The sequence below is a fragment of the Neopelma chrysocephalum genome, unplaced genomic scaffold, assembly GCF_003984885.1.
Source record: "Neopelma chrysocephalum unplaced genomic scaffold, ASM398488v2 Primary Assembly neopelma1_347, whole genome shotgun sequence".
NCBI lineage: Eukaryota > Metazoa > Chordata > Aves > Passeriformes > Pipridae > Neopelma > Neopelma chrysocephalum.
In genome coordinates, this window is record NW_020898011.1 from 4663252 (window position 1) to 4685555 (window position 22304).

General features: G+C 39.8%; 1 protein-coding gene across 1 annotated transcript in view; it reads left to right on the forward strand.

The window, feature by feature from the left end:
* PDZD8 (PDZ domain containing 8) overlaps positions 1 to 22304 on the forward strand; it is a 56155-nt gene that overhangs the window by 20732 nt on the left and 13119 nt on the right. The window contains 2 exon segments of the mRNA XM_027705636.1: positions 1036 to 1158; positions 3667 to 3769. Coding sequence (XP_027561437.1) covers positions 1036 to 1158; positions 3667 to 3769 — 226 coding nt within the window.

Here is a 22304-nt window from a genome sequence, read left to right on the forward strand (position 1 = left end):
TGGCTGGGGGGCTGTGTCAGGGTGTAACAGGGCAGGAATCATGGCTGGGGGGCTGTGTCAGGGTGTAACAGGGCACTGAGCAGTGCTGGGAGAGGAGAGCAGTGAATAAAGACAGAAGGAAGGAATCCCCTGCAGGAGTGTTTTCAAATCCTTTAGTGCACATCCTTTCTGCAGGGCTGTGCCCTTGCTGTTGGGATTGGTGTGTGTGCCAGCCATGGGATGGGGCTGCAGCTGGGCAGCCTCTCCTCCCCTCCCTCCCATGGGGCTGTGTCTGACACTGCAGCACCAGCACTTCACAATGGAATTGCTGTTTATAACACAGCATATTCTAATCAGACAGGGAATTACGTGGAGAGATAATGTGTGTAAAACACTGAATATCTTGGACATGAGCAGCTTTTCCTGGGAATCACATGCTGTGATGAGGGAAATAAAGCTCGGGAGCAAATATTTAGAATACCTGTATCTTTATTTTAATTCAAGAAGACTGGCTAAAAATAGCAACTGAAAGTTTTTCCCCAAGTGTGAGAAGAATCAATGTGTGTAACTGCAGTGTAGTGTCTGTGAGGGTGCACCAGTCCTCTAGGATGGCACTGTCAGAAAAGGTTTAAGCTTTAGGGTCATGTTATATTTTCACCTTTCAGTGCTACGATGTTTATGCAGATGAACTTAGAAATTACAGACCTGGTAAGACATTTACTGCAAAAGGACTTTTGTATTAAATATGTTTGCAATCGTAAACATACTGTGTGATTTTTTCTCAACTTCCCACTTTCTCAAAGTTACCTGTACTAGTCAGTATAACTCAGTCTGTTCCTGTGAAGCAATCTTTGTTTATATTGTCCAGTCTACTGCATTCAAAAAGCTTTAGTGGCTCCTTCTTGTTCCTTTTGACCAATAAATATGTAGGAATGGTATTATTTCTCTTTAGGAGTGTTTAAGATTCACTGTGGTCTTATTACCTTTTTTCTATTTCTCTGTGTTAGTGTTCTTTGTGTAATTTGAATTAAGAGGAGTCTGTTGTGTGTTTTTCAGGTTCAAGCCATTTTTTCCATTTCAAGTATTGCCAGCTGATGAATACGAAGATCGAGACCTCTGTATACAGGATTTTCTATTGACAGAAGGTCGACTAAAAGTCACGTTAATTGAATGTACAAGGTATATTTTTGTGCACTTTTGCTCATTGCTGACTAAGAAAGTACCCGTGTTTCCTCAGTTTGTAGTTATTACAGCTGTAGGCCCATTCTGATTCACCAAGAATCAGCTTTGGTGTTGTGATTGCACTCTAATCATGAAATGTACTTTTTTAAAATAAGAATGAACAAATGAAAGTTATAGTTAGTTTCTGAGGCACTTCTGCTTTGTGTGGGCACAAGCATTTGCCTTTCTTCCGAATTTTGCCTGGTTACAAGCTAATCTGTGCCTCCTGTTACTTGCTTGGTTTTGTTCAGTTGGTTTTTTACACCAAATTGAGTCTCTTTCCAAGACAGTATAAATGTTGTAATTATCTTGCTGTATTATGTAAGCAAGGGGAAATAATTGTTTCACTCAGTTTTACTTAGATAAATCCAAATCACTTTTATAAGGCATTATTTATGGTCCTTGTCTTGAACAAAATAGTGGAAAGAAATAAAATTTACTTCCTTCATTCATTAAAGAGAAAATGATTCTCTTCAAAGCTGGAGAAAAGGTGTGTGGGCTCTTGGTTTGTTTGGGGTTTTTTGTCAGACCTGTTTCTGCCAGTTGACTGCTGGTAACCTGCTGCAAGGTGAAATCTCAGTATGGCTCATTGTTTTTTTGTGACTTTCATGTTACAGTTCTGGCTGAAAATTGTTTTATTCTTGTTTTGAGCTATTTCATGTCCTTATTCTTCCGTCCAGTCCAAGACAGCTAAATAGCTACTGTGCCGATATTTTCAAGGGATAATAAGTACCCCTGGAAAATTCCCTGAGAATGTGTCTAAGTGACCAGAAGATGAAATGTGTGCAACCAGTGATCAGCTGAAAAGCTTTAATGAATTGTCTGATAGCAGTGAGACACTGAGGAAAACCTGTTTCACTCAAAAGCAACTCCTGAAAGCAAAAGGGAAAAGCCACCGCAGGGTTGCTGGGGATGGTTTACAAATAAGCAAACAAGGGAGGAGTTTGTCAGTTCGAGTGCCCTTGAACAAGCTTAGTCTTGTCCCAAGTACCCAATTGGCTGGTTGTGAGGCTGGGTTTGTGCTCACAGTAATCACATCCATGGTGCTGAAGGTCAGGCTGGCAGTGAGTTGGCAGCTGCTGTCTGCAGGGTTACACTGGAGCATCTGAAGGTGGGTCACAGATACAGCCACCAACTCTGAGCCCAAACCCACAGTGTCAGTCAGGTGTGTGACAGGGTGTGTGCAGGGATCGGGCACGAAGAACCTGGGTACCAACCCAGGCATGGCCTTCCCCTGCCATCTGCCCCCTGCATTCAGGGGCACAGCTGAACACTAGTACATAAACTCTTCAGAGAGGGACACAGCAAAGAAAGATGTTTGTCTCTCCCCCTGCTGCAATGCCAGCTGGAGAGGTGTCACAGCCAGAGAGGTGATTTCCCTTCAATTGGATTCATTGCACTGGTTCTAGCTGTTGGTGAAACTTGTTTTCAATAGCTTTACTTAATGTTCAAAGTATGTTTACTACAGATCACCACATCTGGAAGATTGGGGACTTCCTGATTATAAATATTTAACCTAGAAACTTCATTTAAGTGTCAAGATAAACAGATAAAATTGACATGTTTTTCTGACAGCTTTTGCCTCTGTCATCTAAAGAGTTTCGTGTAACGCATCACAGTCACAAATGAGATGCTTTGAATGACAGCTTAGAAACTGCTCATGTCAAATGGATGTAGAAAGTTTAGAAGGGAGTTAAAATCTAACAGCTCTTTTGAATAAGATTTGCTTGACATTTTTATTCCAAAATATTTATCTGCTTTCAGCTACTGTGAGATAAGCTGTGAACAAGCTGGGATTGCTCTTCTATAGCCTAAAGTTTATAGGTTTGGGGTTTTTTTTTCTTTTCTAGTACTGATATCTGCCTGGAAAGCTTTGTAGCCTTCTGGAATAGGGGATCGTCCCTGAAGAACCACTCTTTTGTTATGAATGTTACAAAGAATTACAGATATGAGGATCCCAGTTTAGTGAAATAGAAATATAAGCAGTGGTAAACTGTTAAACTTTAGATTAAACTTTAATCTACACTCGTGTTCTCTTAAACTAAGAAGAGCTTCAGTACATTGTGAAGTTTAGGATTGAAATGGAAGACTCTTGCAGCTATTTTTGCTTTTCTTAAAATAAAAAATAGTTCTTTACGGAAAAAATGCTAGTCTGCTGATTGAACACTCTATTAAAAAAGAGAAAAGAGAGTACAGAGCAGGAAAAAATGCAACTCAAAAAAACCCTAGCTAAAAATTTTCTCATATTTTATATTTTTGGAGTCCTTCCACTAGAGGGTGGCAGTGTCTTTCCTTTGGTGTTAGGCTGTGCCTGTGGAATCTGTTCTGGGTGGACTTCTCTCTGTGTACACATTGATGATAATAATAATAGTGTGTAAATGAAGAGTGGTGAGTATGTGGGATATGTGAGTATCTGGGGTATGTGTAATAGTATCACAAGTCTTATGATGGGCTTTTCTGTTTCAGGTTGTTTATGTTTGGATCCTATGAAAGAGAAACAAATGTTCATTGCACAATGGAGCTGAGCAGTAATGTTTGGGAAGAAAGATCAAGAAGTTCTATTAAAACGGTAAAACACGGAGTGTAACCTCTGCATGTTGCTGTTTGTCTTAAGCTCTTAATACATTGTCTAGAAAGAGTGTTCTTTAGGCAGTGAAATGGGTGATATAACAGGAAAAAAACCAAACCAAAACATAGCAGAGCAGTTATTTAGTTTTTAACCCAAGTATTTCCCTGTCAGATTGGCATGTGTGGGTAACATCATGTTCAGCTGTCCCAGCTGTGCCTGAAGCTGGGCCTGGTTTGTAATAATATTGATGGTATTGTAAGTTAATCTTTTAGTAATTATTACTCTTGATAGCATGATGCATACAGCCTACAGATTGCCTGTCTTTTTTGTGTGTGTGAGGGTGAAAATGACCTTTTTTTTTCCTTCAGACAAGAGGTGTGATATGTGAAAGAGCCTTTCAGTTTTACATTAGAGGGATATTGTGGCAGTAATCAAATTGAATTGGGCTTGTGCTGAGCAATAAGTAACGTGCTTAGTGAAGAAAAACCCTGGAAGCTTTAAAAACACTTCATGTTAACAGTTGGTTTCCTAGATCACTAGAATAAAAGTTTATGTCCTGCATTTTACCCTCTGCTGTCTGAGTTCAACTGGCTTAAGCCCTGTGCCTTTGTTATATCTGACTGGAGTTGTGTTTGGAGACCAGCATCATTTTTCCACTGGAGCAGCAAGAATCCAGGATTTCAGCATCTCATTCAATTTTCTGCTTTGCATTGTTTTTAAAATCCTTGTAACAGATGCCGTGATACTTGTTTCCAGCTTGCTGTATATTATGTTTTGCCAAAGAGGGTGTATGGCTGAGCAATAGACAGAAGGCTTCTTTTTTAGCTGCTGCATTCTTAGTGAAATGAAGAACTCGAAGGGAGGGGAGAGGTTCACTTGTGCTGTCTCAGGAAGCTGTGACTCGAGTGACAAACAGCTTGGGGTGTGCCAGGGCCAGGGGCAGTGTGGTTCCTGCAGGGCCAGGGGCAGTGTGGTTCCTAGTCTTCATTGAAGCACTAGGCAGGAGCTAGATTTGAGTAATTTCTTTTCAGACCTTTTTGTTTAATCTGGTTCACATAGCAGTTTTTAATTTTGTTTAACTTTTAAGTTTGTTTTAATCTAAATATTTAAGGCTCTTTGCATGATCACAGAAGTGTAAAGTAGGACAACTCAGCCTTAGTCGTCTGGCCAGTTCATAGTCTTAGTACTTTCCTAATAATAATAATAAATATTTCAGAATTTTCCAGAAGGAAGCAATATTGCTGGGGTTAAAAACCAAACAAACCCCAAAACAAAAACCCCAGCCCCATCCTGCTAATACTTACTCATGTGAATGACCCTTTTTGGGGATAAACTGTGAATGGAACCATGCACAAATCTGCAGGGTTGATGCTCTGGCAGTGAAGGTGGCAGTGCATTGGTTTACCAGCACACTTCTCTGGACAAATTAGTTTCTGATTACTTTTAGATAATGTTGAGCAGCGTTGTTAGAACATGTTCTTTTACACTCTTAGCAACAGAAGAGGAAAGGGAAAACACTGTGCAGACAATGTGGCACTGGTGTGTCTGTGACAGCAGGTGGCAGCAGGACTGAACTGTTCGAGGGTGGAATGGCTCCTTTTTGGAACTATGGGAAAGTACTCAGTTTGAGACTCTCAAGAACTCATCTGTTTCAACATCTAAAATGAAATGGCAGGTTTTTAAGCAAAGTGGCAGTTTTTAAACATTTCTGAGCTGCTAGAAATGCAGCTTGCAGTGCACAGGAGGTGTTCTCTGGGTCTGTGTGCAGTCCTTCATTAGCACTGTGTGAGCACTGCCAGAGCAGGGACTCCTGAGCTGAGCTGCTGCAGCTCTGCTCAGCTGGCACTGGGAGGAGTTCTCTGTGCTCGACCACCTGGAATTCAGGCTGCTGGACAGGTGGCTGCTCTTAAAATCCTGCTTTTGAAAATCTTGATATGAATGAAAATCAGCAACTTGCAGAACTGCTTTTTGCTCTCAACTTATATTCAACAGATGTAGAGAAATCAAGGAAATCTTCTCCATGGGAAATCAGGTTAAATGTGCAAGTTAAGATGCAAAATGTTAGGGCATCCCACAGAGTGGGAGGAGTATTGCCAAAGATCCTCAACAACAAAAGTGTTGCTGACACATTTAGCACTGGAACTTAGTTGTTTTTTTTTTCTCAGAAATTGTAACTGTGAATAGTTAAATAGCAATTTATAAAGAACAAACATTGTGATGTTTATCCAAACTAAAAGTTTACTTGCATCCCTCCTGTGATTTTTAGCCCTAAAGCAATGTTAACCATGAGGCAGCTAATGGCAATAATAACAAATCCTTATTTTAATGCACACGTGTGCAATGCTTACTCAAGATGAAGTTGTTGGAATGAATAACAACTCAGAAACTACAGAAGAGAAATGGTAGTCTAAGTTGAAGTAAAAATATGAGAGATATATTCTGGTTGAAAAGGGTCTAATTTATACAGACCTCACAAAGGCATGGCAATACATCCTCTGATTCTGACTGTGTTCTGCAGTGCTCCTGAGGAAAATTCTCATAACTTCCCATGCTCTGTGACATTTGCATTCTGTTTATTGTGTTAGTTGCAGTGATAAAAGATCAGGCAGTTTAATACATCATAATGAATTTTGGCGAGACTTTAATCTGATCCCATTATTTATGGAATATTAGTGGGTGTCACAATTGATTTTGGAAAAGGATGCTGTGTTAGTGAATCTATCTGGAGCATTATTGAAGTGTCTGTTACAATACAAAGGTGTCTCAGGCTTCTGTTTATCGAATCTGAAACACCAGTAAGACTGCAGAGAGGTGATTTGGCACATTCCCATGTGAAACATGTAAACATTCTTAAATATCTTAATTAGTAGTACATGCTGCTGGCATTTACGTTAATCAGTGCATTGCTATGTAAAAATGATGTATGGATAGGATGTAGTCATTAGCATTGGATCACTAAACAGGTGTCCTATGGGTAAATAATTAGATATGTCTAGGTAACTTGATATATGTTTGTAGATATTAGGTAGAGGCTGTATCATAAATGGGGGTGGTTATGTCCACTGAACTGCCAGTAAGCAATACCAGATTGATTTCTGCTGAAAAATCATTTTTCACACCACTGTGCATAAATGCTGGCCCACGTAGTCAGCAGCAAGAGTCTCACCAAGTGTAACAAGGCCCAGGGTTCACTCTAAAAAAATGTGCTCCAAGGAGAAACAGAACAATTCTTTCTGGTTGTAGAAATCAGAGTTTCTCTGTGCATAGAAGGAAAAAATAAATACCTTCCTTAGAACTGGCATAGGAATGGACCCAGAAATGAGCCTGAAGGTTCAGTAGAGCTGAGGCAGCTCTGCAGCCCTGACACCCTGCCCATGGACCGGGCAGTGCCCTGGCAGCTCTGGGGACACTCAGCTGTCCTGAACATGGCAAGCACTGGCACTTTCTCTGGTTCCAGCCCCCTAGAGAAGAATGAATCAGGAGTGTAGTTGTCCTGAAACAAGAATCTTGTCTCTCATGCACTGCCCTGCATATCTGTGGAGTCATGTTTCCTTTGTCTGCATACTGATTTTTCTGCCAGATAAATTGGGTTTCTACAAACGGTAGAAACTCTTGAGAAGGGATTGGTATCTTCTGATACTGTTGCACCCAGGCAGCACAAACTGTAAATGGCTTCTGCTTTTTATTGGTTTTATGAATATAAAGTAATGGGGAGAGGTGCTCAACCGCAAACCAAAATGTATCTGTTCCAAGTTTGCTCTTAAGTGGTGCTGTAAGAATAGCCACAGTTTCGTATTCCTACAGGTCATAAGTGATGGGGCTTTTTTGTTGTTGGTAGGGGGTTTATTATGATTTTTTTTGAAACCTCTTCTGTAAATATTAACTTTAGCAATACAGAAACTGCATTTCATAGTCTGCAAAGTAAAAATTTCCATCTGAAATGCCACAGCTAGTAGCCCATAAGCAGCAGTTGTCTCAGGTGCACACAAATACCCTCTGAAGTAACCTAATAATAGCAAGAATTAAAGAATTAAGATAAGCGTCCCACCACTTTTTTTAGGAACGCTACTTGATGTTTTCTCCAGGTCATTCTGAACATTGTGGTCAGCACTGAAGTGACTGAAGGGGAAGGCCTATGACACTGTCTTTCAGTATTGCCCTTGGAATTTGTGTGTGTGTGTGCATACAGATATATAGGCCATGATCTCCACTTCTGCTGGAATTATCTTGATGGATATGGCCTTTTATAAGTAAAGTTATCATTAACTTTGAATTTACTTTAGGCAGGCTCATTGGTTCCTGTTCATAAAAACAAAGCAATATTTCTCAGCCTTTCATAAAACTAAATTGCCTTTATCAGGGATTAAGGGAAACCTAAAGGTATTCCAGTGCCATAACATATGAATGTAAAATGAGAAATAACGTAAATCAAATCCAGCACCTTCTGAAATGAGTTGCCTGAAGGTACTAAACTATAATGTCAAAATTTAAAACAACTGTGAAATGTTAATTTGTAAATACATGGAGTTAAATGTCTCACAGTTGGCATTTCAGTGTGCTTATTTAACAGCCTGCCATTTCAGCATTTAATCCTATCAAAAGAAAGGAGGAGGATTAAAGCAAGAAAAGCTTTTTGAAAATGTCACTTTTTATGAAAATTCATGATCTTGTAAAACTTGATAATATTTGTAAATACTATGGGGAGTAGTTCTGAGATTTGTGCCTTACATAATATTCTGTAATCTGTCTTTCAAATAAACTTGAAGGCCATCAGGATTTTTCAGTCTCATCCTAAACATTTAAGCTTTTTGACGTGGGGCTTCAGAAAGCTTTACTGTGATTTAATGAACAACCTTCTGTGAAAATGCACTGTAGTTCTTTATGGCTTAGAGATGTTGAATATGAACATTAAAAAACAAACAAACCAACCAACCAAAACAAACAAACAAAAACCAAACAAGAAAACACTAACAGAGCTTTCTTTTTTTTTTTTCCAGTGTGCATGTATATACAGATAGTTTTTCAGAACCATGTGTCATCATTCTAGTCACAATCTGACCTGGTACCTCTTACCTGCTTATAAGTCAGTCATGCCATCCTTGGGCACACCCTCACCTGGGCCAGGCACAAGGCAGTGCTTGCTTCCCTTGCATTTCCTTTTTTCTCCCCATGTCCAAACCTGGTGTTGGGATCCTTCCCAGCCTTCCCTGGAGTGTTACAGAGATTGACTGGCGATGAATCTGACTTGCTGAGTTTCAAATGTAAAATAGTAAATGAAAAGATTAATGGATAAAATAACTTGAGTGAGAAGAATGTGTAATGAGTGCTTTAGTGCTCTCTGTGTTCGTGTGCTTCCACATCCCTGCCAACAACCCAATTCGTGGGGCTCGGATTTAGGAAGGAAAGTTCTTCTGCAACCAGATCCTAGTTTTGTATAGTGAGATAAGTCTGTCTGGAACCCACTTAATTCCAGTTGAAATGTCCATTAGAGTTTACACCGAGTTGTGTTGCAGATGCTGTATCCAGCTGGGGTATCTGAGCTGATGTTGTGCAGGTGTTTGCTCTGGGTGCACGGCAGGAACTCCTGGTTCATCAGGAGGAGTTGGGAAAGTGCCCTTTGGATGGTTGTGTTGGGGGAATTCACCTCAGTGAGACCTGTCTGTGTGACTGTTCTAGGATGAAAGTTACAGGCAACTTGAAGCTTACTTGGGGCTTACTTCTGTTCTGTTAATGCTTTTTCCAGAGCTGAGAAGCAGCATTCAGTTTTGCTGTGTGTTTTACACATGGAATAACCAACCTGCAGTACAGATTCTAGGAATTACCTTTCAGTCTGCTGTTTTCCATATCCTCCTGATAGTACCCAGTTTGAATGGCAGTTGTAAGCTTTTTTGTGATACTTTTCAACTTAAAGGTTCATGTTTAACTATATGTAACCATTAAGTAAACACTGTAAATAAACATTGTAAAAGTGAAGACTGTTTCAGTGTGTCACTAGATATGCTGGTGACCTTTTTTTTTACTATTCTTCTCATCTGTTCTGCTGCTTGTCCAAATACTGAATGCAGGAAAGAGTTTTAAGTGGGTTTTAGAGCAGCTGTGTTTCTTATTTGCAAGGAAATTGGTTTACAGTGATAGCTGATCTCACTAAATAAATAGCTGGCTGATGCATGAGAGCTAACTCTGTGTGTATAAACAGTGTGGCCTGTTGTAAGGGAGATAACAGTGTTCTGCTGCCCCGAGTACACAAAGTGCTTTCTGGGTAATTCAGTGTTTCTGAGCTGTTCTGTGACATCATATTGCAACGTTGCATGGCCAGATGAGCTGGCAGCTGGGGCTGGAGGCTGCTGCACGTGGCTGGGCTGGAAGGGGAAGGACTTACTTAAACACAGATATCCACAGCTGCCTTTAATAATAAGCTGGTTTTATTCTCATTGGTTCATAGTTTGTTTTCCTCTTCACCTTCTAGTTTACTTTTCAAATGTATCCTCTCCGATAACCTTATACCAGTGAACCTCTTCCTAACATACTAGGGTTTTTTTTCAGATTGAGAGATTGGGATCTATTCTTACTAAGGAGGTGGTAGCTGGATTGGACCTAATTTGCCCATCTCTGTGGGTTTTAGTGGTGTTGCAATGTTTCCCTGCCGAATCAGGACCTCACCACGTTGGGCACGTTGAAAACTGTTTTCCTTCCGTTGATGAATGGTTGTGTCTCCCAAAATAATGAAGAACAAGGGAGTCTGTGTTTGAAGGTGTAATTACTGAACAGAAGTGTGTTTTCCAAGTTGTAACAGCACAAAGACAGAAAACCAGGAGGTGGGTTGAAGGTCTTGGAAAAGGGGCCTGTAGCTGTGATTAAAAATACTTGTGGAGAAATAGCAGGGTATTGGCATTTGGTGCTCACAGGCTCCCCTAAACCCAGGTAACTTCCCAAATCTGTGTGAGCCGTGCAGTTTGACTAATGACAGTCCTAGAGGTGTTTTTTCTGGCTGCAGGTTGCTCAGTGTAACTTGCCTCTGGAAGTTCACCTGCAGTCAAGGAAGAGATTACCTTGTAGTTTCTGCAGATTGTCAAAGGATGGACAAGTGCTTGTGGTTGTCACCGAACAGCTGATGTTTAACCTCTGCCCCATTGTGCCTTCAGCAATCTGATATTGTCCTTGCTTCCCAGTATAACCATTTCACCTGTTTATTGCCTTGGAAGTGCAGTAAGAGCTACTGGGAATACTCTGCTCTGAATGCCCCTGTATTAGGTTGCTTTGTTCACAGCCTTCAAAGGCTGATTAATTAAGGCTACTAAGTAACTTCTTGCTAGAAGTCTATCAAGAGCCTGGAGTTAGATCTTGCATTTAATTTGGGGTTTACTCTTTATGGGTTGTCTGACACCTTCCCACGTTCTCCCCAAGGATGTCAAATGCCGCTGCTGAGTTTTATCTTTGTTCTCTGCACTGTTTATTGATGCTACAGGCTGGCCAGCAGAAGTTTACTTATTTTTAGTAGGATTTTGCCCTAATTTTGTTGTGTTTTGTGGGGTTTTTTTTAACCCAAGGTGGCAGATTGAGTTTGGAGACTTGGCATATTATTTATAGTAATAATTTAACAAATAAACCTGCTATTCTTTAATGGAGATATTTGATGCCCTTCAGTGGGATGGAAATGAATTTTCATGCACTACAAATGGCTGGTATCTGGTGGTCTTAAATTTTGTCCTAGTGTCAAAATACAGGCAGAAAAATTACTTCATGACTACAAAGAAAGCCTCTAATTTTGTGGGAGGAATTCCTTATTCTGAGTACATTCTTAGGTATTGTGCCTGTTTTTCTGAAGTCAAATGAGTTAAGTAGTTCAGATTCTTGGACTCAGGGTAATGCAGTGTTGTTACATGTGTCACATCTTGCCTTCCTAGAATGTAATTATTTAACTGAACATTATCTCAAAATGACTGTTCATTTTTTTTCTTCCTTTCTCCCTCTTCAGTCACAAGCTGAACCAGAAATGAGATGCTTTTCTCAGTGTTACAAGTCTCTTCCAGGTCTAGTAGAGTGGAGCTCAGCACCTGGAGGCCACACAGAGTCCATGAGAGTAGTGTTTGGTGTATTTATGTGTTGTCACTGTAATTTTCACTAGTTACAATACTGTGGCTCTTCTATGTCTGTAGAACAGCAGGAGTGAAATCTTGCCTTTTAGTCAAAAGGGAATATTAAGATATTTGTTAGTGCAGGATAAGTGATTCTTCTTGCTCTTTCTTAATGGTGACAAAGCATTTTAAAAATACTCTCCATAATTTAAAAAAATATATAAGCAAAAATGTTGTGAGGCAAGGTCAGTGTGTGTTCTCCCAAAGCCCTGTAATGACAGCAGGGAGAAAGAGGAGAGTAATGGGAGTGGGCAGCACAGCAACTGCCCTGGAAAAGCCTCGGGGATCCAAACTGGAATTGCCCATTGCTGGCACACGAATGAAGTGACTCAAAGGTCACTGTGGGGCATGGGGGAGACACAGCAGAGGATGCTCTGCAAAGGCCACCTGTGTATGGGGGGAGACACAGCAGAGGATGCTCTGCAAAGGCCTCCTGCACATCCCAGCTAATGAGTGCTAAACCATCAGCAGAGAGTGCAGCATTGCCCTGATGCAGCCTGGGCATAGAAACTGCAGGAAACGTGGGGTTGCACTATCAAACCCATTGAACAGCTGGCTGCAGCAGAAAAATTGGCTTGATTTCAAGTATTTCTTTATAAATATATATAACACAAATTATATCTGGACAAGGTGTCTGACTGGTCACTAGACTGAAGTCGGAGTAATTTAGAATGGAAGGGACCTCTGGAAGTAATCTGGTCCCAGCTCCACCCAGGTCAGGGCTAAGCAGGCTCAGCCCCTCTTCCTCAGTACAGCCAGCCAGTGTTTGTTAGTAAAAAAGGCTTTTTTCTTCAAATTTTATTTTTGCTTTCACTGAATAGTACATGACAGACTATACTGTTACACAGGAGGGAGCACAGCAGAGCTACCTGAACTGATTTTGACTAGTTAAATAAAAATAATTCACAAAAAGACTGATCCAGTCTAGGACTATTTCTGTAAGGATGGTTTCAGATGGAGTAAAGTTTCCTAGTGTTACAGGCAGTGCAGGTTGGAGGCAGTTTTAGCCTAAAAACTGTAATGAAATTGCATCAAGACTACACCTGAGGTTACAGACCTGCTGGAGACATAAAGTAGTAAATATGTCATATCTAGTATTTTTGTTTCATTTATTAAACTTCTTCATTTTGGCTAAAATGTTGTATCGCCAAGACATGGGAACACTTAGGATGGATTTTTATTCCTTGCAAATAACATTTGAGCAAAGAATTCATTTTTTAAACAAAATTTTTGCCAAACATGATAAATGTTTCTATTTCCACTACAGTTCTTGAAGCTTTAGCTATTGGAAGAGAGTCTGAAATAACATATATTCTAAAAATATGTTGGTAATAAGTAGGAACAAACTTTTGGCTGCCGTTGTGAGCAGAGGCATTCAGCTTCCTGCCAACTGATGTGGAGAAGTGCATTAGGAACCACAGCCTAAGTCACGTATGATTGAGGTAACCAAGAATTGTAATTAATTCCTGGGCTTTAAAAATAGCTGCTAAGAGGAAGAAGTTTTATGAAAGGTCATTAAAGCAATATTCTCTTATATCTAATAATTGGAATTAAAGTAAAGGAGATTTACCAGAAGCAAAGAACCTGATTCTAGCTAAGAAGACAAAATTTACTTTTAACAGGGATTAGTTTTATTTCTGAATTTGTTTTGACAGCTGGAAGTAGTAACCTATAAAGGCAGTGGAAATGTATCCTGGACAGAATACACCCTTTTCTGCACGTTCAAAAAATAATTTAGTGGAGCACAGAGATCTTTTTTGAATTTGCCAAACCCCCAACCCACCGTATAACTCTTCAAATGCTGAAATACATATTTTATAGCTACAGTTGAAAAGGCTCAAGGACTGTGCTGTGGCTGCAGGAAGAGCAGAGCAGGCAGAGATGCTGTGGGTCCTGCCTGTGTCCTGGGCCTCCTTTCAGCAGGAGGAGCTGCAGTGAATTGCTTTCTCTTACTGTTCTGTGTCTGTAGCAGGAGAGAAATCTTTGATACTGAAACTTGGCACCCTTTCCTCTTTTTTTTTTTAATTTTTGCATCTTACTGGGGAGTAACTTTACCTACCAGCTTCTGAAAGGAATTCTCCTTCATCCTTTTGAAAGCCGGATTGTTTTGGTTTTCTCTTGCTCTGTGCTTTTCTGAGGACTGGCATCCAAGTCCTGCAGATTCCTAGGTGAGCTTCAGGTGTTGTGTATTGACAAGTGCAAGTGCAGGAGTATAAATTTCTGGTGTCAATAGAATAGACTGATTATTTTTTTTTTAGTGGAATTTCTATTGAGACAACAGCATAAACCCAAAATAGGAGAGCAGTGGTTAATTTAGTATTACTGAAGAGAGAAGATTTTGCAAATAGATCATGAACTTGGAGGATATAGTCATCTTTTTATCTGTCTGTAAGTATACACTTCTATGTATCATTTTTTTAAGGAAAGAATAGCAGTTGAGAATGCTGAATGAACAGGGATCTGGTGACTCTCAGTTGGCCAGAAACATTTTGAAGCAATGCCTTCTGTAAGAGAGTCTGGCTGGTCTGCAAGGTTTGCATGAGTGCACTGTTCATGCAGACAAGCTTTTCTGAGTGTCTGTAACCCCTTCCCCAGCATATCTTTAATTCCTTTCTTTTGAGTATTGCTGCAGTTTGTCTTGAATACTGTAAATGGGACTGTTGGCTAGGGGTCTTATCTAATGTAAGGATTAATTTTTAATTGGTTATTGTTAGTATTGAAATTTTTTGTTAGTTAACAATTTCAGAAAATCATACGTAGCCATGCTGCATTGAGGTAATTATGTCAACTGAGTGAGCATCACTGATATCTGGAGGCATAAGTTTGATACCTATTTCAAAGTGCCTCATTACTCATTCAAAAGGCCTCATCTTTATTAATTTAGATATGTCTCCCTTTTATATCCCTATGAGTGTCTGTATACTATATACCTGTATAATATTATATAGTGTAATGCTTTTTTTTTGAAGACTCTGTAATGGATTTACAGTTATTTGTCAGATCTGTGAGTTTGAACTTGTGTTAAAAAAGAAATGTATTTACCCAGGCAGAGACTGGAAGCAAGAAGGTGACCTGGCTTGGCTCTGGTGCTGGTTGGCTCGTTAGCCCCGTGTCCTCATGGGAGCTTTGCCATTTACGTGCCCCCAGCAGGGAAATGCAGAGCCCAGCTGGAGAGCTGTGTTTTTCTGTGGGGCTGAGCTGGCTCTCAGAACACCCTCCCAGCAGGGCAGCCTGGCTGCCAGAGGTGCTGCTGTGGGAGCAGCCCTGTCCCTCTGCATCACCTCTCGTCCCTTGTCCCCAGCAGGGCCGGGTTTGTCCCTGTGGCCGCAGCTCTTCGGATTCCCAAAAACCCACGTGTGTTCTCTATGGAAGCAAGCACATTTACTCACTGTGGGATAAAGCCAGAGCTCTTTCAATAATTATAAGCAAAATATTGGTGGATTTGATCACTATATTCAAATTAGGATCCTTGCTGGTTTTAACCTTGGACTGCTTTGTATGCTAAGTACTGTTCGACTCGGAAATGTGTCCTTGTATGAAAATGGCAAAAAAATCAAGAATGCTTTTGCTGAAAACATCTAAATTACAGTTCATTTTGGTGTTTGTCTGACTTAACAGTGTAGAGTTACCTGAGGATTGTTTTGTGATGCTCTTGGTCAAATGGTATGGCAGTGTGTAAGTCAGAGGCTGTTTGTGTGGGCTTCAAGAGTTCATCAAGAAGGGCAGGCTGTGCATGATGAACACACATGTTTTTTCATTATGGTTTTCTTCTGGCATTGCAGGCTAACAGGCTTCTAAGTAAAAAAAGTAAAGGACCGATAGCTTTGCTTTTTTAGCTCCTAAATTGTTTTATTTTCTTTTTCATGCAAAAAAAATTACAATTCTTCACACCACCTTCTTAATAAGTTGTAATATGTGCATGGCAGTCTCTACCCGAGTGTAACGTTGTACACAAGTAAGGAATTGAAAATGTGAGTTTGATCTATGGATTACTTGCTGCATGGGAATGGGAAAATTAGGAGTCTTTTGCCATAGTCCTGCACCCATGGACTTGCAAACTGCAGTTCTCCAGTTCACGTCGGAGTTTTTTTGATCTCCAACCTCCTCTACATGTGCCGTGTATTTACCCCTTTCCCCCCCCAATCTCTGACTGAAGATAATTTCTCAGGTACTCTTTCTCTTTAGGCTTTTCAGATGTTATTAAAGTAGACAGTTTTGAACCATGGAGGGAGGTAAGTGACTGTATAACAAACTGGGAGCAAGCTGATGGTTAAATTTATAATTTTGTATCCTGAAGCTTTGCTATTAGAAATTTGGCTGGTTTTACTTTTTGTATTAGTGTAAGGTATTTCATCATTCATCACATTGCACATTTGTTTTTCCTACAGAGGTCTAATCTCTTAAACCTGTAGATGTTTAAACAAAATATTTTAAAAGTATCAATTTAAAAGAGAAACCTGGGACTTTTGAATACTTCATACTGAATGTGCCACTTATGAACTGTGCCTTCTTTTGGGCTGCTTTGCCAATGCCCTTGTGGCAATGGTTATAAAATACAGTACCGTGGTCTGAACCAAATATTCAAATTATTTCACGTTTTCATCAACTTCTTGGATACGATTTTTTTTTTAATTTTTTTTAAAGGTCATTGAAATTATTAAGTAAACTGAATTATTCATACTCACCTTGTTCAGTATTTTTTTTAAGTTCTGTTTATTTCTCAGGCATTGACAAATTCTTTGTTCAGTTTAAAGGACTGAGTTTCAGATTCTTTGGGGAAGGTAATTGGTCACAGTCCCAAGCAAGCTGAGTTTCTGGTGGCAGAGAAGAGAAGGGGAAAAGGGAAATAAAGACGTTGCATTATAAAAACTGCTGGGTATTTTTCATATATATTTCACCAACTATGAGTAAGATCTGTTGCTAATTTAAAAATAATAGAGCATAAGACCAGAGTGTATGAAGTTATAGTGAATGCTGAAGGAAAAGAAGTTTTTAAGCTTGACATAATTTCCTATTCATTCTTTCACTTACCTTACAATAGGGAGATGAGGAAACAGTATATATTACTTCCCTGAGCCAGAAGATGCTTTAAAAAAAGTCAAAAGGAGGGAACTTTTACTTCTATTATGAGTAGTGTTCTGCTCCTCTTGTTTTTTACTGGTAATAAGCTGTTTATGGAAGAATACTTTTCTTTTAGCTCTTTTACATGCTTTAGTGTTAGTGGTTTGGGTCTAAAATTGGTTTCTGGAGAACTCATAGTTACACAAATTCTGTCTCCTTGTCATTCAGATGTGTAACTGTAGGGAAAGAAAATCCTGCTTCTTATTAGGCACTTACAATGCCATGGATTACATGGGGAGAAAACTGCAACACCAAGATCCCTTCTGGGAAAAATTCGCATGTTTGGGTTTTTGTGGAGCATTTCTAGAACCAGGCTGCAAAGTTGTGTAGCAGGTGATGATTCCAATTTACAGCTCACATTCAATTTCTAAATCGTTCTTTCCATATATTGGGAATTGATCTTTATTTGTGTTTGGGGGGGAAATCTGGAGTATTTTTCAAGTGCAAAGGAGATAGAGCTGGGTATTGATTTCTTTTACAAAGTGAATTGTCAGTATTTGACTTAGTTGATGTGAAGATATTTTTCAGTTTAATAGTTGTGGCAATTTTTGTGAGTGATGAGCAGTAACAGTATGAGAATCTGGTTTCTAGGTGTGCTGTTGTCTTGGTGCTACTAATTAGATGTGACACTGAGCTGCTGTTTCACTGCCTGCCAGCAACTTGTGCCCTATAACCATAAATAAATTGATTTGATGTGATGTGTTCAACAAAATAACCAGAAATAGATGTATGGTCATGGAAATCTTTACTGGTTATATAGTTTGTGTGTTTATATTGCAGTGTTTTGTCCAGAATTTAATTGAAAACAACTCAGTGTGGTTTGGCTGCTTTTCTAGGTACAGAAAGATTATTATATACAAAACCTTGGCCTTCTTGCAGCAATTATTTGGAATAAGCTGGATATAAATCCTCATCTCTTCTGGCTGTGGCAGTTTAGAATTTCAGAAGAGAAGTGGTGGTCTGGTTTTACCGGGCTGAGGGTGGGGTGGGGGTTGTATGCCACAGGAACTTCATTTTGATACAGATGGATCTTCTATTTAATCTCTGAAGAGCTGTTATGATCATGAATCATTTTACTCCATCTGCTTTAGTTCCTTTGGGTTTAGCTAGTTCAGTGGGAATGTGGGACTCTGAGCACTCATTGGGTCACGCAGGGTATTATTCAGGCTTGTGCTTTTCTTTAATAGCCATCTACCATTAATATTGATGAGAAGTGTGCCAGTTGCCAGGAAGAGAGTGTGTTTGTGCAGTGCAGAAATAACAAACTGCTCACTTAAGTTCTGTGAGGGTTCCAGTTGTATAATTCCATTGGTTCCAGGTACATCTGAAGTCCCTGTTTGACTGTTATTGATAACAGTGTAATCTGTGTTACCTGCAAGGGTAATGGTTTGTAGAGTGTGGGTTTTGTGTATTTTTTGCACAGTGCTGTGTCAGTAACTGTTGGACGATGTTGTATCTCTAATAACTGGAGTCCCTGTGTGCTCTCCTCAGTGCTGGTAGGAGGCACAGTCTGGCAATGCTGTTGGAGCTGAGGGCAGTCCCAGGGGCTGCAGGGCTGGGGCAGCCAGGACCAGGCTGTGCCTGCTGCCTTGGCCTTCCCTGGCATTGCTGCTGCTCCCTGGCCCTGCCTCTGCCAGCACCGAGCAGAGCTGCAGCAGGATTCTGCTCCCATCCCACATCCAGGGGTTGCTGAACAATCCCAGGCAGGGAGGATGAGAAATAAAAATACGGGTTTTTTTATAAATAGACGTATCGTGAAGTTGTAAGATATCCAAGTTCCATGATCTGAACTTGGGTATCAGGGTCTCTTTGGGTGGGATAAGGGAAATGAGAAAATTCTTAAAAATTCAATCTTTTAGGGCCATTTTGTACATGAGGTTCTTCTTCTCTTTGGCCTAAGAAGAAAGACTTGCAGCCAACTGGGATAAAGGGAAAGCCCCTTTTCAGAGAAAAGAAACCTTTTTAGGTAAAAATGAATAAATTACAACTTATCTGAAAGGGTGGGATTTTGTGAAACTATAAAATGTATGGAATTTAAACCGAAGGTGTCTTTTTCCATGGAAACTCGATGTGAGAAAGACCCAACGCGTTGAATAAATTCTTCCTTGTTTCTTTGTTCCCTGAGTTTGTGCTGTCTGTCTAAATTTAAAGAGAGGGGTATTTCCTTCTGTTTGAGCAGCTCCTGCTCTGCACTGTGCTTCAGGTGCAGGTCTGCAATTGGCATTGCCCTTGTTCTGAAGAAAACACTTCTGCTCCAGAATAAAATCAACCTCTAAGTAATGCACTTGTTCTTTCCACCAACACTTCTCCATCAGAAATGTAACTTCTAAGCCCTTGAAATTGTGACTTTTAAGCCCGTTAACGAGATCTGTGACTTCTTTCTAAAGCATATAAATTGTGTTTTATATCTTATTTCCATGGAGACTAGCATCTGTGATGCATATTACTGTAACTACAGTGGAGAATAACTTTTCATATTTTTAGTTTGGATGGCAATATCCATGTCAGTATTCAGGTGGTTAATGCTGCTGGGTCTGATAGTGCAAATTGCCAGGCAGTTTCTCTGTGTGGAGAAAACTCTTCACCGTGTGTATTATTTCCATTATAAAGAACTTTTACCTGATAGTCTAGTACTTTGAGTTTATTGCATGAAGATTGATAGTAGCTGTTTTATCACTGTTGAATAGCTACTTCCAAGATACATGTGTAGGTAATTACTAACTGTTTTAGAGGGTTTGCTTTTAATGTATACACTTGAATGTTTTTTAGTTTTTTTGCTTCCACCTTGGAGATGAACAAAACCCTGCATTGGCCTCCCTCTTGTGCACAAACTCACAGGTTCTCATTGATTTCTTTTATCTGTAAGTTGCAGTGCAGTGATTCATAACAAATTTAGACAGAGAAAACCATGAACTAGATGCATTTATTTATTGGTTTGATGTCACACATGGTATTACTCATGAACTTAATATCACTAACCTTATTTCAGTATTTGCTATTAGACTACCTGATTTTTGCACAAACTGTATGATGACTGAGTCATGCTTAAGCAATATTGCAGGAAGCCTTTTTCCTATCAAAGACATAAATGGTGATATAAGATTAGGGGGAAAAAAATCAATCTTTTCCATTTTTTCAGGACCAAAGGAAATCATCACAGTTGGGTTTAATAAAGGCTAAAAGGATGTCAGTGAGTAAGAGCACTTAAAGAAGAGCTACATTGGTGTTTGTACTAAATTGCTCTTGGAAGAAGAGCTCCAGGAAAACCGAAGGCCTGCATTTTCCCTGCTTTTGACACTTCAAAGTTAAATGCAGGTTTTCTGCTGCCTTGTTTGTCTTTAACTCCTCCATTCACCTCCTGTAATTACTCTAAGAATGCCTCAGCAATTCATGGTAATTGCTAAACAGTTTGCTTTTTGCATGTCTTTTAACCTGGTTCACCATTCAGGGGAAGGTGGAAGGTAGGATTTTTAGTGATAGCTTAGTCAGAGTACTGGGCAAAACAAGGGATAGGTCCTTATTCTGGTCAGTAACGAGCCTCTGCTGGGTTTTGCTGATGTCAAACGTTCTCAGTGCTCATCAGGCAGACTGCAGATGTTTAATTTCCCTACGATGAATTGTCACATTTATTTTCAGAAAGATAGCTCATGATGGTGAAGTTAGACATGTGCATAACATTTGCAGTATTGTGCCCTTAGTGAATTACTACTTTAAATAGGATCTTGGTCCAATATGTAACTCACTTCAGAATGAAATTACCATCATATTTTTTAAATTGTATTTTCTGTTTTTGCAAGATATCATGTAGAATAGAAAATAATGAGGCCCACTAGCTTGCTTTAGAAGATGACTAATATGGATAAATATCTTGATATTTTCTTAAATGTACTTCTTCCTAAAAGTGAAACAAAGAGAACATGAAAAATGCAGCGTTTGTCTGCGATAGCTGTGTCTGCCCGTGCACAGACCACAGTTCATGTAGCTGGAAAGATTAACAGCAAAAGGTCCAACATGCCACTTCTGTTTTTTCACTGTTTTATTATCATTAAAAATCTGTTTTTCGTAATGTTCCACGAAAAGCTGGTGACGATTCCAGACCTTTGTAGGAAAGCAGAGGTGGAGAGTCCATCAAGCCTGATGTGTCTTTCTATGATACATTTGCTGTACAGGCTTTTTCATTAATAATGCTGTTTGATTTTTAAATAGTGTGTGCCACACTTATTTTTTCAATTAATTTTTAATTAATTTTTAAATTTTAATTAATCGAGGTGGCTGAAATATGATGTACCCATTAATGGGGAATTCTGTCTCTTGAACACTGCTGCCGGTATAGCTTGGAGAAAATCCTGTGTTATGCTAAAGATACTTTAAATGGATAAGAGAAGATTAAAACCAGTGGAGAAAAGTAAAAATCTTAGACACTCTCAAAGCAACTGAAGGCAGGCCCAGGCTGCAGCACTGCACTTTAATATTAATATACCTGAAATAATTGGGCTGTACAAACTTGCCTGTACTAAGATTTAGTGCTGCTTCAACATCAAACTCGGAGTGGGCTCACTCATTCTGTGCTGACTAATTTACCATCAGAACACAGGCCAGGTTTAAAGTCAGCACTTACATTTTGACATTTAGTCACCAGAGAGAGTAAGAACCAATTACTTACTGGCCATTTCCAGATGCCAGTAAATGTAACGAATCTTTTGAAGGCAAAGGTGTTCCATGTGTGTGTTTGGGGGGGTTGTTGGTTGGTTGCCTTTGGGTTTTATTGCTTTTAGTGAAGGGGAGAAGAAATGGGAAAGTGTAGGTCATGTGCATCATCTGCTGAGTGGGAGAACAGTAACCACAATTTAAAAAAAATAAAAAATTCTTCTGGAGGTGAGGCCTTTTTATGACTTAAAAAACGTCTTTAAAAGGTCCAGTGCTATTAGTTAGGACTCCAGTGTTTCTTTCCTAACTTTTCTCTCAGTGCTTTATTTTCTAATGTTTGAGCTCAGCCAGTTCCTTTGGCAGTGGCTGTAACTCCTCTGCCAGCAGTGGCCAGAGCTCCTGGAGCAGGGCAGGGTTGTCACACGGAGCTGGCAGAGATCCTTGGGATGGGGGACAAACACCTGAGTCAATCCTTAGTGTTAGAAATGGGTAACTTTATAAAATTCCTGCTGTGGAAACACGAAGAGCCCACTAGCTGCTGATTTTAGTGTCCACCCAGTGACACTCAAACAGACCCAAAGGTGCACAGTCCCATAAAGCTGTGGACAGTCCCATAAAGCCGTGGACAGTCC